This window comes from Mustelus asterias, chromosome 5 (genome assembly GCF_964213995.1).
Source record: "Mustelus asterias chromosome 5, sMusAst1.hap1.1, whole genome shotgun sequence".
NCBI lineage: Eukaryota > Metazoa > Chordata > Chondrichthyes > Carcharhiniformes > Triakidae > Mustelus > Mustelus asterias.
In genome coordinates, this window is record NC_135805.1 from 78259578 (window position 1) to 78274524 (window position 14947).

General features: G+C 42.3%; 1 protein-coding gene across 2 annotated transcripts in view; it reads left to right on the plus strand.

Annotated features, from left to right (window-relative positions):
* The window catches only part of LOC144493624 (ectonucleotide pyrophosphatase/phosphodiesterase family member 3-like), a 136431-nt gene that overhangs the window by 86526 nt on the left and 34958 nt on the right, over positions 1-14947 (plus strand). For both annotated transcript variants that reach the window (XM_078212867.1, XM_078212868.1), the window contains 6 exons: positions 83-192; positions 1021-1086; positions 5376-5448; positions 7633-7741; positions 10194-10325; positions 14332-14363. In XM_078212867.1, coding sequence (XP_078068993.1) covers positions 83-192; positions 1021-1086; positions 5376-5448; positions 7633-7741; positions 10194-10325; positions 14332-14363 — 522 coding nt within the window. The remainder of the gene's footprint in view (positions 1-82; positions 193-1020; positions 1087-5375; positions 5449-7632; positions 7742-10193; positions 10326-14331; positions 14364-14947) is intronic.

Consider the following 14947-nt stretch of genomic DNA (forward strand, 5'->3'; position numbering starts at 1 on the left):
TATGCAGGAATTGTTTGGTGAATTCCATCAAAGAGTGTTCAAAGGTTCGATTAGTTAATCACTTTATTTGTTCTTCTTATAGTTGTGGCTGACTGCAATGTATCAGGGTCTGAAGACGGGTACCTTTTTCTGGCCCGGATCTGAAGTCAAGATAAATGGAACATACCCAAACTTTTATAAAACGTATGACAGGTACATAGAACAACATCTAGCATATTCCCTTGTTTTTGAAAATATATTGAATGGTATTTTGGTAAGTCAGTGGAATCATTTGTATTACCTCCGGGAAGTATTTTAGGCATGGCAAGGTGGTGGTGGGAGAGCACACAAGTCCAAACATCTGGAAAGAGCACCCTTGTGTGCCTATTCTTGTTGTGTCACTAGTACTGGACAATATCTTCAAATGATCGAATGGCATCAATGAAGAACATTTTAGCCACTGGAGATGCTTGGTGGCAACTCAGCCCCAAATGTTTTGAGATCAGAAGAAACACCCTGTCCGGTCAGATGCCCCAGGCCTCTGGAAGAACCACAGATCACCTCTGGTCTAGTACAAAGCAAACAATAGGTTTGGAAATGAAGGTAATAGCTAAAGTTTCAAGGTAGGAAATCAATGTTCATACGCAAAATGTTGTAGTGTTACTGGGACAAAATGGCCATCAAGCTTACAAGGTTCTTTCTTGAAACAGAGCTCAAGAACGATGGAGAACCAAGCGAAAAGAGCACTGACTTTAAAGGATGTTTCAGTCTGCTGTGTGAGTCAGCAGGTTTGTAATGGTCAATGAAAGGCAGATCACCATGGAAATGAAAAATTGGGAGTTCTAAATTCAATTAACTTATTGCCCAGGTGGTGAAGATGAAAATGACCTCTCATCCATCTGGGAATCTTGTGAATTACAAAATAGCTCACAGTTATGTGGCTGTACTGTAAAACTGAATATTGTCTTATTTGGTTTAGTACTAAAACTGATACCTGTAAATAATTGCAAATTTCAAACTCATGTATTTTTTTCTCTTAAGATCCATTGGATTTGAAGAAAGAGTTCTCACTATTCTTGAGTGGTTTGATTTGCCAAAGGAAGAAAGGTAATTATTCATATTTATAAATTACATTAGCAGAATGTACTAGCTACACCATTTTCATTGCTGTTTAGTCCATTAAAACCCGGCAAAGATTTATGGGGATACATTCCTCTAGGCCTTACTGGATTATCTGCAGTAACTTTGGGAGAAGATTCCCAAAAACCTCACAGAAAACATATGAATGATCATCTATCTGTGAATTTGCAGAGAGAGTGTTGGCAGATTTTCTGGAAAAAGACATAGCTGTGCCCAGTCTTGTTCCCACACTTGGATTAGGCTTACATGCAGAGACCCGTTGACACTGATGGCAAGAGCACCTCCACTTGTATCCGAAGCTGACTTGAGCTAGCTCAGCACAGAGCAAGCATGCAAAATTGGAACGTGCCCAGTTTCATATCCTTCACCACATGAGACACGGAATTTTTTGGAAGGTTGGGGGGGGGGGGTGGTTGAGTTAGCAAGCAATGCATCTAATGAACATTGTGGCCACAGGTGGGACTTTTGTCCTCACTTGGAACTAAGTCCATTGGCCTTGGAGAGATGCTGGCCAATCAGATTGGCTGACCGCTATCCAGCCCAGTGGTTCTCAACCTTTTCAGTAACACGGCACACTTCAATGAGACAAACAACTCCACAGTGCACCCACTTTTTTCAGCTGAATTGATTGCTCATCAACATCACATTTGATCACTTAAATAACACCCACATCTCTAGAATCACAGCAAAAGCATCATATATATTGCTTTTTTAAAAATTTTAAAAAGCAAAGGGGGATACTGTACAATATGTTGACCCGTGTGTTTGCAATGGGAATGTGAGAGAGTTACCAATTCTGGACCAACTGAAGCTTGATGGATGGAAAAGGAGAAAGCTTTGAGGAGAGCATTTAAGGAAATCAATCCTGGAGATTATGAAAACATGGGTTAGTGTTTCAGCAGAGGAGGGAAATGGCTGAGGGAGACAAGTGAGTTTTGTGGATATGTGGAAAGTTGTTGTTTTCAGTACTGACCAGGTAGACAAAATTTGGGTCGATCAGAGCATACCAAAGCTCTGAATCACCTGGTTCCATCTGAGTGGGCAGGAAGGGATGCTGTTGGAGTTGTAGCAATTACACACACACACTGGCATGAACCCAAGAGGGTGGATTCATTGTGTTAGTATTGAACTGAAGGAAATTTCCATTCATGCTGAATTTATGTCAGACATTATTCAGACAGTAGTCAAAGAGAAGGATAATAGCCAGTAGACTTTGGCAGAACAAACCAATATTGAGTCAATATAAAATGGGTCAAATATTTTGGATAATGCTGTGTGATCCAGTTCATACCATAAAACAGCGAATCAGAAAATATACTGTGTAAATGTAGTTCATGTTACAGGGATTAATTGGCTTTCAACTGTGTGCGAAATATTTTTAGACACTAAAATACAATTATAATGTGAGATATATAATGAAAGCATTTATCTATGAGCTTCTGTGCAGTGTCCCATTGGTGAGTTGGAAAAGTATTGCCCAACATGGAATAGAGCCAGACAGTTCAGTAAAGTGTTAGCCTCACTCTGCACATTGCTTGCTGATCTCAATGGGACTGGTATTTAAGGTTATTACTTTTAGTATTGTACATGTAATTCTGGGACTCAACTCAAAACATTCCACAAGGCAACTTTTATAGATTTCTTTTCATCTAATTCTAAATGGCACTTAACTTTCCAGCTGTCTAGCAAAGCAAATTGATGAGCAGTATTACTTAATGCTCCTTATGGGCGCAATAAGAGAACAAAGGAAAATTCTGGTGTCTGGATGACATTCTCGTGCCAGTAAAGGTAACCAGCTGGTGGACTATCGGATGGCCCCAGTGTATCAGGGATGCTCATTTCTGCACAGCCAATGCTGGGGCCCTAATTCCTCCCTGAATTTCCAACATCAGCCACTCAGGGCCTGACCCATCCTTGAGGCTGTTCAGCTGAACCAGGATTTGAACCCTTTGAACTGCCACACTCCAGCTCTGGGTCCATTACACTCCTGCTTTGGGTCTGCCAACTTCTGGTTCCCCCTTCCCCAGCTCTCTTCAGCACCGCACTCCCAGGTCACAGTCCCGTGTTTTTTGATCTTTCTTGGGCTCCTGCGGCGCGCCCTGTTTAAAGCCCACTCCAGGCCACGCCACGCTTGCAAGCTTCCCAGCAGATGGGGATGACTGCTCGGATGCATCCAGGCACAGCGCTGCAGTTGTCTAGAAGAGGCACTGCACAGCGTACCTGGGATTAATTCTCAGGATATAGAGGTGAGGTAAGTGGGATGGGACTCCTGGGGGTGGTCGCCGGAGGAGCTGTTAGGTTATCAGGGGATAGGCTGGCAGTGAGGGAGGGAGGACAGGAGGTGTCTGGTCCTTGAGAAAAGGGCACCTGTAGTTAGAAATCCCCACCTGAGATTGAGGATATTACATTTTTGTTCTGCACACTGGGCCATCTGGTACCTGCCACCTGAAAAGCTAAGGCTGGGTGGGAAAGGCCCTTAAGTGGTCAATTGCAGCCTTTGGTGCAAGGGTGGACTTCCCTCTTGAGACCCTGTCTGCCCCATCATAAAATCATGTCTTGGTTGGGGCAGGTGGGATCCAGGAGGGAATCCTGTCCATGCCATTTCACACTCCTGTCCCTGGTGGGTTTTGAGGCAGGGGGCGGCTGGGTAGGGAATGGGGGGGGGGGGATTTCAGGCCAATGCATTTGCACATTGAACGTAAAGAAGGCTTCAAATTATAATTAAGCACCACCACCTCCTTTTAAAATTCTGCGTAGAGAATACTTTAAACTGAAGATCTGAGCTCATTAATGAATGGAGGCTGGTTTAATGACTGTGCGTAGCTGTGTGTGTGTTCATTCAGCTGCTTTGCACTGTAAATTTAACCTCATTCCCCACGACATCTGTTTGAACAGAAATAAACTTCCACATTCTTGCCTTGAGAGTACCGTTTAGTAATTTACAGCTTAATATTTAAAATGAGATTTGGGTTTTCAGTTGGAAATGGCTCACCATATTAAAAAAAAAATTATGCAGTGAAAATAATCTTTTTGTTTAAATAGGTAGCTGAAGAGGGAGGGAAAGTATTGATGTACCTCCTCCCCCACCTCCATTAACGGCCATTTTGTTGAATAATGAAAAAAAAGACAGTGGAAGCATTTTAATCTTTAATTATTTATCCAATTTCCTACTTAAGTGTAGCTGCTAATTTTCTAATGGTATCAATTCACACACTTTGTATCATCAATAAATTTAGCAAACCACCTTTTACATAGCACCTTGATATATGATTTAGAATGCTTTCTGTGGTGAATTGTTTTGCAGTTGTGACTAGTGTTATGTAGGCACATCAACCCTCAGTGCATAGCAAGATCCGAAAGGCAAGAATTGCTAACTACATCTTTACTGAGCATAGAAATTTGCAATACTGAAAAACAGAAAACAGATCATGGAGATGACTGTGTGAGCATCTCAGCAGTGAGAAACATGCTGCAAAATTTACGTAGTGATGTCTTGGATCTATATTCCTCTCATTCCTGGAGGTAATCCCATACATCTTTGAAAGGTCACTTCGCAAAGAGGAACCTCCCCAATATGCCTCATCTGGCCATCAGCTCTGAGGTGGCACCTTGCCACCAAGTGATTTCCAACCTGTAACGGTTTAGGCTTCAGTAGCTCTGCCAATTTTACATCATTATGTTGGAATCCTGAGGGCCCAGTAAAATACAAAGTGGCTGACTGTGTTACTCAATTGTCAACATAACTGAAAATCACGTTAAGAACTAACATTTATACACTAGTGCTCTTCTGGACATTGTAAATTAACGGTTGCCCCATTATAAATGAAAATCAGAATCTGATTTGTCCTTTTTATTGTCTTTGCAATCTACACTCCTGCGTTTACAAATATTTAGTATCCACGCCCCTAGATCAAAGATGAAACTATCAAATTGTTGCATTCATTCTGAAGGCTTTAGCCATCAGAATGGTTAGCTGTATCTACAATATTTTAACCTTTTAAAAAATTATTTTAATTGTGATGTGAACTGTTGAAAGCACAGATGGTGCCCTATTGGATGTTTATATTCAGTGGCTGTTGATTTTCACTTTGTGAATAGTCAGCAATGGAGAGATCTGGAAACAATTAAGCGCAATACTCCATTAACCGGTACTTGCGATTTTATATGTTTTCCAGTGTCAACATATTATAGTATTGCCTGTGTAAAGAATTAGTGCGTATGTGTTCTTCAAAATAGATTTGTTGCTGTTGTTTTAGGCCTGATTTCTACACCCTGTATTTGGAGGAACCAGATCATTCAGGGCATTTCTATGGGCCTAATAGCAATGAAGTAAGTTCATTTTGGTTCTTTTCTATAGAATCATGAAATCCTTAGTGCAGAAGGAGGACATTTGGCCCATCAAGTCTGCACCGACTCTCCAAAGGAGCATCTTGCATAGGCCCAGCTCCCCACCCTACTCCTGTAACCCTGCTCATTTACCATGGTTAATCCACTTAACCTACAAATCTTTGGACACTTAAGGGGCAATTTAGCATGGTCAATCCTCTTAACTGGTACATCTTTGGACTGTGGGAGGAAACCTACGCAGACACGGGGAGACTGTGCAAACTCACAGTCACCCAAGTCTGGAATTGAACCCGGATTACTGGCACTGTGAGGCAGCAATGCTAACCACCATGTTGCTGTTTAAAGAGATTGTAGGTTAATTTAATAATGTTATAAAATATAATATTCTGTCCAAATAATTCTAGTGTATCAAAATGGGATTGTGGGTATTAACACTGTCAATGTACTTGTTATGGGAAAATTATGCACAGTTCCTTCATGTAAGCTGAATGACCTGACTTCAGCAGTGAATGCTACAGTGTCCCTGGGCTAGGAAAAGGAAGTGAAAACCAGTCCAGGTTGGCAATTACTGCTACCCATTGATCCCTGTATAGAAAGTGCATTTGTGTAGATGTGAGGTAATAGCAGGATTGAACTTGCTAATGTGCAGCTTCAAAACACATATATGTGCACATGCTCATGCATATACACAGGTTATACACACACACACACACATATAAATGCACATACACACAAAAATGCACACAGATAAACATGCATGCACACATACATACAAAAAAAACCCGTATGCAGAAGGTAAGGAGTTTATAGGTCCCTTAACAGTAACTACACTGTAGGATGGCGTATATGGGAATATATAATGTGGACTTGTAAGAAAGGTACTGCAATAATCATGGGTGATTTTAATCTATGTATAGATTGGATGGATCAGATTGGCAAAGATAGCATGGGAGATGAGTTAATAGTGTGTTGTCAGGATAATTTCTTAGAACAGCTAGAATCTAGACCTAGTAATGTGCAATAAGACAGAAGTAATTAATTAGTGAAGGTGCCTCTAAGTAGTAGCAATCATAATTTGATTGAATTTTGCATTCAGTTTGAGGGTGAGAAGAATGAATCTAAGACTAGTGTTTCAAATGTAAATAATGGCAATTACAGGAATATGAAGACTGAGCTAGCTAAAGCGAACTGGGAAATTAGGTTAAAGGGTAGACAGTAGAGGTGCAGTAGCAGACGTTCAAGGAAATACTTCTTGATGGAATGTATCTTTGCTGAGTGTCCTGAAAGAAAAATTCTATGAGACAAGTGCATCATCTGTGGTGAATGAAGGATGTAAATGATTGTATCATACAGAAAGAACAAGCAGACAATTCTGTTAAGATTAGTGATAGGTTAAAAGATCAGACAGAATTTAAAAATCAGCAAATAATAACTAAAATCTAATGAGAGAAGAAATTTAGAATCTGGGAGAAAGCCAGCTAGAAAATGAAAAACAGATAGCAAGAGTTTCTACAAGTATTTAAGAAGTAAGAGTAATTAAAGGCATCTCTAGAGAGTGAGAATGGGGAATTTATAATGGGAAATAAGAAAACAATGGAACCCCCACCGCCCCTCCCCCAGCAACTCCACCCCATGCTACTGATTTGTCCAGCCTGCTGTCATGGACAGAGTTCATGTATTTGTTGTTGTCCATGATCAAAGTGCTTTAATATGCGAGGGTAGTGTGTTTTCTTACCTTCAAAATGAGTCATCTGCATTTAAATGATTCTAGCTTCTGTGATTTAAATTTCCAGGTTCCTGTTAGGAGTGACTTTTTGATATTTTGATCCGGAAATGAACCCATCTCCCATTTCCGCCTCCCCCTGCAACAATCTAACCCTAAGATATCTGTTATAAGCCATTTTCTAAGTTCTGCAATACCAGGCATGGCTACAAATCTCAATAAAAATATAACATATGCAAGTATCTTGGCAACATTAACTCATTCATGATTTCTTCTTATTATGCTGCTAAGTGACCATTGTCTGCTAAGCTAAAATAAAGATCATCCTAGAACTGCAGCAGCAATGACACGAGTATGATGATAATAGAATGAGATGGTGAAAACTGTTTGGGCCTTACTATGTATCATGCATTTCAGACTCTGTTTTTTCTCTTAATATATAGGTCGGGAAAGCGCTGGAGAGAGTGGACACAATAATAGGAATGCTGATGGATGGACTCAAGCAAAGAAACCTGCAGCGATGTGTCAACTTGATTCTGTTGTCTGACCATGGTATGATACCAAAGTAGTAAACACAACTCCTCTAGACTTTCACATTGCTTCTCAGAATGACTACATTTTCATCAGAAGATTTCAATAGTTTTCCTCAGATCCTACATGAAGAGTATTTATAGTAAAGTTGAGCAGTCCAAATGAAGACGTGGTTGCAAAGCTTTTTTATTATCTCTTTTTAACAAGCTTTAGCCAGGTTGTAACAACCCCTGGATATTATAAAGGTTTGACTATCCTCATTAATGTACCTTCTATTGAAGTGTGCATGGTGATGGGTTCTCAAGTTTGGATACAGAAGATTAAATTAACATTTACTTTAAACCTTCACGGAGAAAGCTACAGACTTTAGTGAGATATTTCTGTCCATATTATGGGGAGAACTACCGTAGCTATATCTTAATTGTGAGAGAAATTTCTGTCCCAATTACGGGGAAAACTATCATTGCTATTTCTTTACTGTGACACCAGACAGCTGTCGAATTTTGGCCACTTCTCTGAAAATGCGATTGTTTGGTGGTGATAGACTTTTTAACAACCCACAATGGCTTTAATGAGCTTCTTAATAGAAGTGAATGAGTTCCCAAGACCCACTTCCTCCACTGCCCTCGGGCAAATGGTGAAGGATGGAGATGGAGCGGATCTTCATGCCGGATAATATTGCAGTCACGTTTTGTTTACCGCTCACCTCTGTTCCTGCGGCCAAGAAATTCTGGAGCTTTGGATTAGCCTGACATCAAGCAAAAATATGATTAGATTTGTCGGTGATGACTCTTACAATCAAATATTCTGCCATATTCAGTGTCATACTTGAAGCATAAAGGATAGTACTATTGTGCAGGTACTAGAAATCTGCTCTTGTCTATCTAACTACCGTGGTTTGAACCACTATATTCTGAAGAAAAATATGTAAAAGCAAAAGAAAAGTGAGGAACCAAAAACCTCATTGAAGTTCATCCCTGTACTATCCTGCACCATTCTTTTGCCTCTACTATCCTGCCTTTAAGAATTCTTCCTGAAATGTTTCTTTTCATTTTATTTTTAACCAATCCCAATTCATGTCTTCTGATCCATTGGTCTTGGTTTATTTTAAAGCAATATTTTGTAACAGTCCACTTGATTGGTTATCCATCCACTAGCTTCACCATTCACTCCCTGCAGCACTGATGCATTGTGGCAGCACTGATGCATTGTGGCAGCACTGATGCATTGTGGCAGCACTGATGCATTGTGGCAGCACTGATGCATTGTGGCAGCACTGATGCATTGTGGCAGCAGTGTGCATCATCTACAAGATCATAGAGCTCATAGAAGATGCACTGCAGTAACTCAATGAGGCTCAGTTGACAGCACCTTCCAAACCCTCCACCATCTGGAAGGACAAAGGCAGCAGATGCACGGGCACACCACCATCTATGAGCTTCCTAACAGCATAGTGGATATACCTACACCAGATGGGCTGCAGTGATTCACTAAGGCAGCTCACCGCTGTTAGGAATGGGTTAACAGTCATCTTCTGCTTAAGTTCTAAATTGGATTTAATAGATTCCATAGAATCCCTACAATGCAGAAGGAGGCCATTTGGCCCATTGAGACAACAATCCTACCTAGGCCCTATCAGTATAACCCCACATATTTACCCTGCTAATCTTTCTAACCTACGCATCCTGGGACACTAAGGGGCAATTTAGCGTGGCCGATGCACCTAACCCGCATATTTTCAGACTGTGGGAGGAAACCAGAGCACCCGAAGGAAACCCACGCAGACACGGGGAGAACATGCAAACTCCACACAGACAGAGATCCAAGCCAGGAATACAACCCGGGTCCCTGGAGCTGTGAGGCAGCAGTGCTAACCACTGCGCCACCGTGCTGTCCTCATTTAATAGTAGTCACTGGGATATATAAAGAGGTTACAAAGAGGTGGCACTGGTTGTTGGGGAGAATTGTATGTGGAGTTGATTCAAAGAAATAAAGGTAATTTTTGAAGAAGCAGAACTTGTGTTTCCTTTACTGAACTGCAACCGAGAGGCTCAAACAACCGTCACCTTCACAAGGCTATTGGGGATGGGCAACAAATGCTGGACTTGCCAACAATACTCGCATCCTAAGAACAAACAAAGACATTGAATAATTATGGTTTATCCATTTGACCAAATGCTGGCTAATATTTCATGTGCTTAAAGTTTTCCTTTCACTGCTGAAACTTCTCTGATATTTTAATGGAGTTTTCCATGGGATGTTTTATTGTTTGCCTCTGTACTCTTTCCAAAGCATTCATATCATTACTACTTTGTAGTATGGTGTAATCTACAAAACCTTTCTTGTCAGTTCAAAACATGGCCTATTTTAATTGCTCGCACAAAGAGAATGCTAGCCTAGTTTATAGGCTTTTAGAGAAATGTTATATTCACTGAAAATCTGCTGACTTTCCTTAATTTTTGATAACTTGCAGGAATGGAAGAAGTTGACTGTAAAAAGGTTGCATATATGACTGAATATTTAGACAATGTCGAGAACATCTACATGCGTTATGGATCAGCTGCTCGGATAAGAGCTAAAGATGTCCCCAAGGACTATTTCACATGTAGGTAATCAAGATGTTTAAGTATTTCATGTACTATTAGAGCATTTAGTAAACAGGGTTTACACTTTTCTTTTGTGAAACCAAGTAGGCTGTTTGAGAGGAGGTGAAATATAAGTGTGAACTTTGTGCTTTTGCCTTCCCACAATCTATCTTTCCAAAAACACTATTGCAGCAGCATTATATCTGCAAAAAAAAAATGGATACAGCTAAAAACAGATGCTGAGAATATCTGAAGTGCATCCAATTACTTTTCTGACCATCACCATCATGATTGGAACAATCCTGAAGTATTGGTGGTGTTGAAGACGATCATCTAGGGCTGTGTATGGAGATTCTTAAGCTTAAGGAGGTCAAACCTTGTATATTCAATTAATGAGGACAGCTTGCATAAATATAGAAACATAGAAGAAACATAGAAAAACTACAGCACAAAACAGGCCCTTCGGCCCCACAAGTTGTGCCGAACATATCCCTACCTTCTAGGCCTACCTATAACCCTCCATCCTATTAAGTCCTATGTACTCATCCAGAAGTCTCTTAAAAGACCCTATTGAGTTTGCCTCCACCACCACTGACGGCAGCCGATTCCACTCACCCACCACCCTCTGTGTGAAAAACTTCCCCCTAACATTTCCTCTGTACCTACCCCCCAGCACCTTAAACCCGTGTCCTCTCGTAGCAGCCATTTCCACCCTGGGAAAAAGCCTCTGAGAGTCTACCCAATCTATGCCTCTCAACATCTTATACACCTCTATTAGGTCTCCTCTCATCCTATGTCTCTCCAAGGAGAAAAGACCGAGCTCCCTCAGCCTATCCTCATAAGGCATGCCACTCAATCCAGGCAACATCCTTGTAAATCTCTGCACCCTTTCAATCTTTTCCACATCCTTCCTGTAATGAGGCGACCAGAATTGAGCACAGTACTCCAAGTGGGGTCTGACGAGGGTCTTATATAGCTGCATCATTATCCCCGGACTCCTAAACTCAATCCCTCGATTGATAACGGCCAGCACACCATACGCCTTCTTAACCACCTCCTCCACCTGCGGGGCCGATTTTAGAGTCTTATGGACCCGGACCCCAAGGTCCTTCTGATCCTCTACAGTACTAAGAGTCTTTCCCTTTATATTGTACTCCTTCATCCCATTTGACCTGCCAAAATGGACCACTACGCATTTATCTGGGTTGAGGTCCATCTGCCACTTCTCCGCCCAGTCTTGCATCCTATCTATGTCCCTCTGTAACTTCTGACATCCCTCCAGACTATCCACAACCCCACCAACCTTCGTGCCGTCGGCAAACTTACCAACCCATCCCTCCACTTCCTCATCCAGGTCATTTATGAAAATGACAAACAGCAAAGGTCCCAGAACAGATCCCTGGGGCACACCACTGGTGACTGACCTCCATTTAGAAAAAGACCCATCTATACCCACTCTCTGCCTCCTTTGGGCAAGCCAGTTCTGGATCCACAGGGTAGCAGCCCCTTGGATCCCATGCCCTCTCACTTTTTCTGAAGCCTTGCATGGGGGACCTTATCGAACGCCTTGCTGAAATCCATATAAACCACATCTACCACTTTCCCTTCGTCAATGCGTTTAGTCACATTTTCGAAGAACTTCACCAGGCTCGTAAGGCACGATCTGCCTTTGACAAAGCCATGCTGAGTATTCTTGAGCATACCAAACCTCTATAAATGCTCATAAATCCTGTCCCTCAGGATCTTCTCCATCAGCTTACCAACCACTGAGGTTAGACTCACAGGTCGGTAATTTCCTGGGCTATCCCTATTGCCCTTCTTGAAAATAGGAACCACATCCGCAATCCTCCAATCCTCCGGCACCTCCCCTGTCTCCATCGACGATGCAGAGATCATCGCCAGAGGGTCTGCAATCTCTTCCCTCGCCTCCCACAGTAACCTGGGGTACATCCCATCTGGACCTGGCGACCTATCTATCTTGATGCCGTTCAAAGATTCCAGCACAACCTCTTTGTTAAATTCCACATACTCAATCATTTCAGTCCACCGCAAGCCCGTAGTACATCCACCCAGGTCCTTCTCCTCTGTGAAAACCGGGGCAAAATACTCATTAAGCACCTCTGCCATTTTTACTGGTTCCGTACAGATTTTCCCACCTTCACCTTTTATGGGCCCTATTCCTTCACGTCTCATCCTTTTACTCTTCACATATTTATAGAACGCCTTAGGGTTTTCCTTAATCCTACCTGCCAAGGCCTTCTCGTGACCCCTTCTGGCTCTCCTAATTTCCTCCTTTAGTCCCTTCCTACAAGCCGTATACTCATCTAGATCCCTATCTTTGCCAAGCTCTCTGAACCTTTTGTACGCTTTCCTTTTCTTCTCGACTAGGTCCCGCACAGCTTTCATGCACCACGGTTCCTTTAACCGACCAACTCCTCCCTGTCTGCTCAGAATATGCCTTGTGCTCCCTTGAATCATAGAATAGAAACCCTACAGTGCAGAAGGAGGCCATTCGGCCCATCGAGTCTGCACCAACCACAATCCCACCTAGGCCCTACCCCCACATATTTACCCGCTAATCCCTCTAACCTACGCATCTCAGGATTCTCAGGGGCAATTTTTAACCTGGCCAATCAACCTGACCCGCACATCTTTGGAGTATAGACTATTGAGGGGAGATCCGAATCAGCTGCTTGTACTGTCATTAGGAACTGATAGGTTAGATACATTGGGCAGGATTTTCTGACTGTTCCCGCCGACAGGATTTTCGGGTTATGGTGACGGCAACTCTCTGCGGCATGTTTTGCAGTGGCGGAGGGTGCGAACAACGGGATACCCTGTTGACAGTGGTGGGACCAGAAGATCCCACCGCCGGAAAATAGCAGGCCCCCTCTGCTGCCACAGGGAGAATCCCAACCAAAGAAGCTATTTCCTTTGGTAGGAGAATCGAGAACAAGGGGTTACTTTTTAAAATTAGAGCTAGGCAATTCAGGAGCAAGATCAGAAACCATTTGTTACAGGTTAACAGAAATCTGAATTCCTTCCTTGGGTGTCTGTGGATGGAAGTTAGCAGATGAAGGTTTCAAGACTGAGGTTATCAAGGAGATGCGCAGTTCAGTTATAGGTCAGCCATGACCTAAACGTGAGGGGCTGAATGGCCTACTCCTGTACTTGTATTCAATTATCACCTGCCAGGTGTCTACTACCTATAACACCATCATCCCTCTGCTGCAGGGACTGTCCATTTTTCATTCCCCTGCTTTGCTTCAAATTCTAATAGATCAGTGGGACAAAGTTAGTGGATATTGTTCATGCAGTAAGATACTCAAATGAGGTCTTTCATGTGAAATGGATACATGCCGGGCCATGAGGTTACGGATTGTGGTTGAGTACAATTCAATGCTGCCGATGGCCCACAGTGCATCATGGATGCCCCGTTCTGAGCTGCTAGATCTGTTCAAAGTCCATCCCATTTTGTATGGTGGGAGTGCCATTTAACATGATGGAGGGTATCCTCAATGTGAAGACCGAGCCTTGTCTCCAGAAAGACTGTGTGGTGGTCACTCCTACCGGTACTGTCATGGGTGGATGCATTTGTGATGGGCAGGTTGGTAAGGGTGTGGTCAAGTATGTTTTTTCCTCTTGTTGGTTCCCTCACCACCTGTGGAAGTGGGGTGGGGGGAAGTATTAAATTTCACCCCCTGGTGTCTATCAGCAAAAACTGTGGGAATAATAAAATGTGAACTTGCCAAGTTGAATTTCCGCTCAGCTCTATTATCATAAGAGATATTTAAATGGTGATAGATGCTTTGTCATGGTGGGGGAAGGAAAGAAAAATGAAGAAATTGGCCCTTGTCTTCTCCGAGCTTTCTATTGACAGCGGTTGGTAGGACTTTGGCTGGAGTCGGAGACTTGAGTTTGTCCTTTTGAATGGGTAGGTGTGAGGTGCTGGAGGACATCAGAAGGGAAATAGTTTTCCTTTAACCAGCCATACCTATGTGACTGATCCTATTGGTTTTTTTTCAGTTGATTCAGAAGGTCTTGTGAACAATCTCACTGTAAGTACTTTTCACAACTTTCTCAAGCATGATGAATTTAATATTTTCCTTGTATAACCACTGTTATAATTGAAAAATAATAGTTAGGTTCTAAATGAGGTCTTGTGGCACAGTTTCTGAGCACGAAGCTCTGGATTCAGATCCCACTCCAGGACTTGATGGCTGCAGAGGATGCGTTTATAATCAATCTCTGTGGCCATGCCATCGAACTGCAAATCCTTCTAACAAATACACAAGAGTGGGAGAGTCCCCTGGTCAGCTATGCTTCATGTGGAGTGGTGCACTTCAAGCTACAGCCTCTGGCTTCAGGCTAATGGCTTGTTCCATAAATGATGTGGAGATGCTGACGTTGGACTGGGGCAGGCACAATAAGAAGTCTCCTTTTTGAAGGGATAGTGCTCCGAAACCTCGTGCTACCAAATAAACCTGTTGGACTTTAACCTGGTGTTGTGAGACTTCTTACTGTGCCTGTTCCAGAAAAACATAGCAACAGAAAACAGACAAAAGCATTTACTTTGTCTGCCTTGCACATTTTGAGAAATGGAAAGTCTTTTCAGTCTAAGTTCTAAAACTGTAATTTTGAA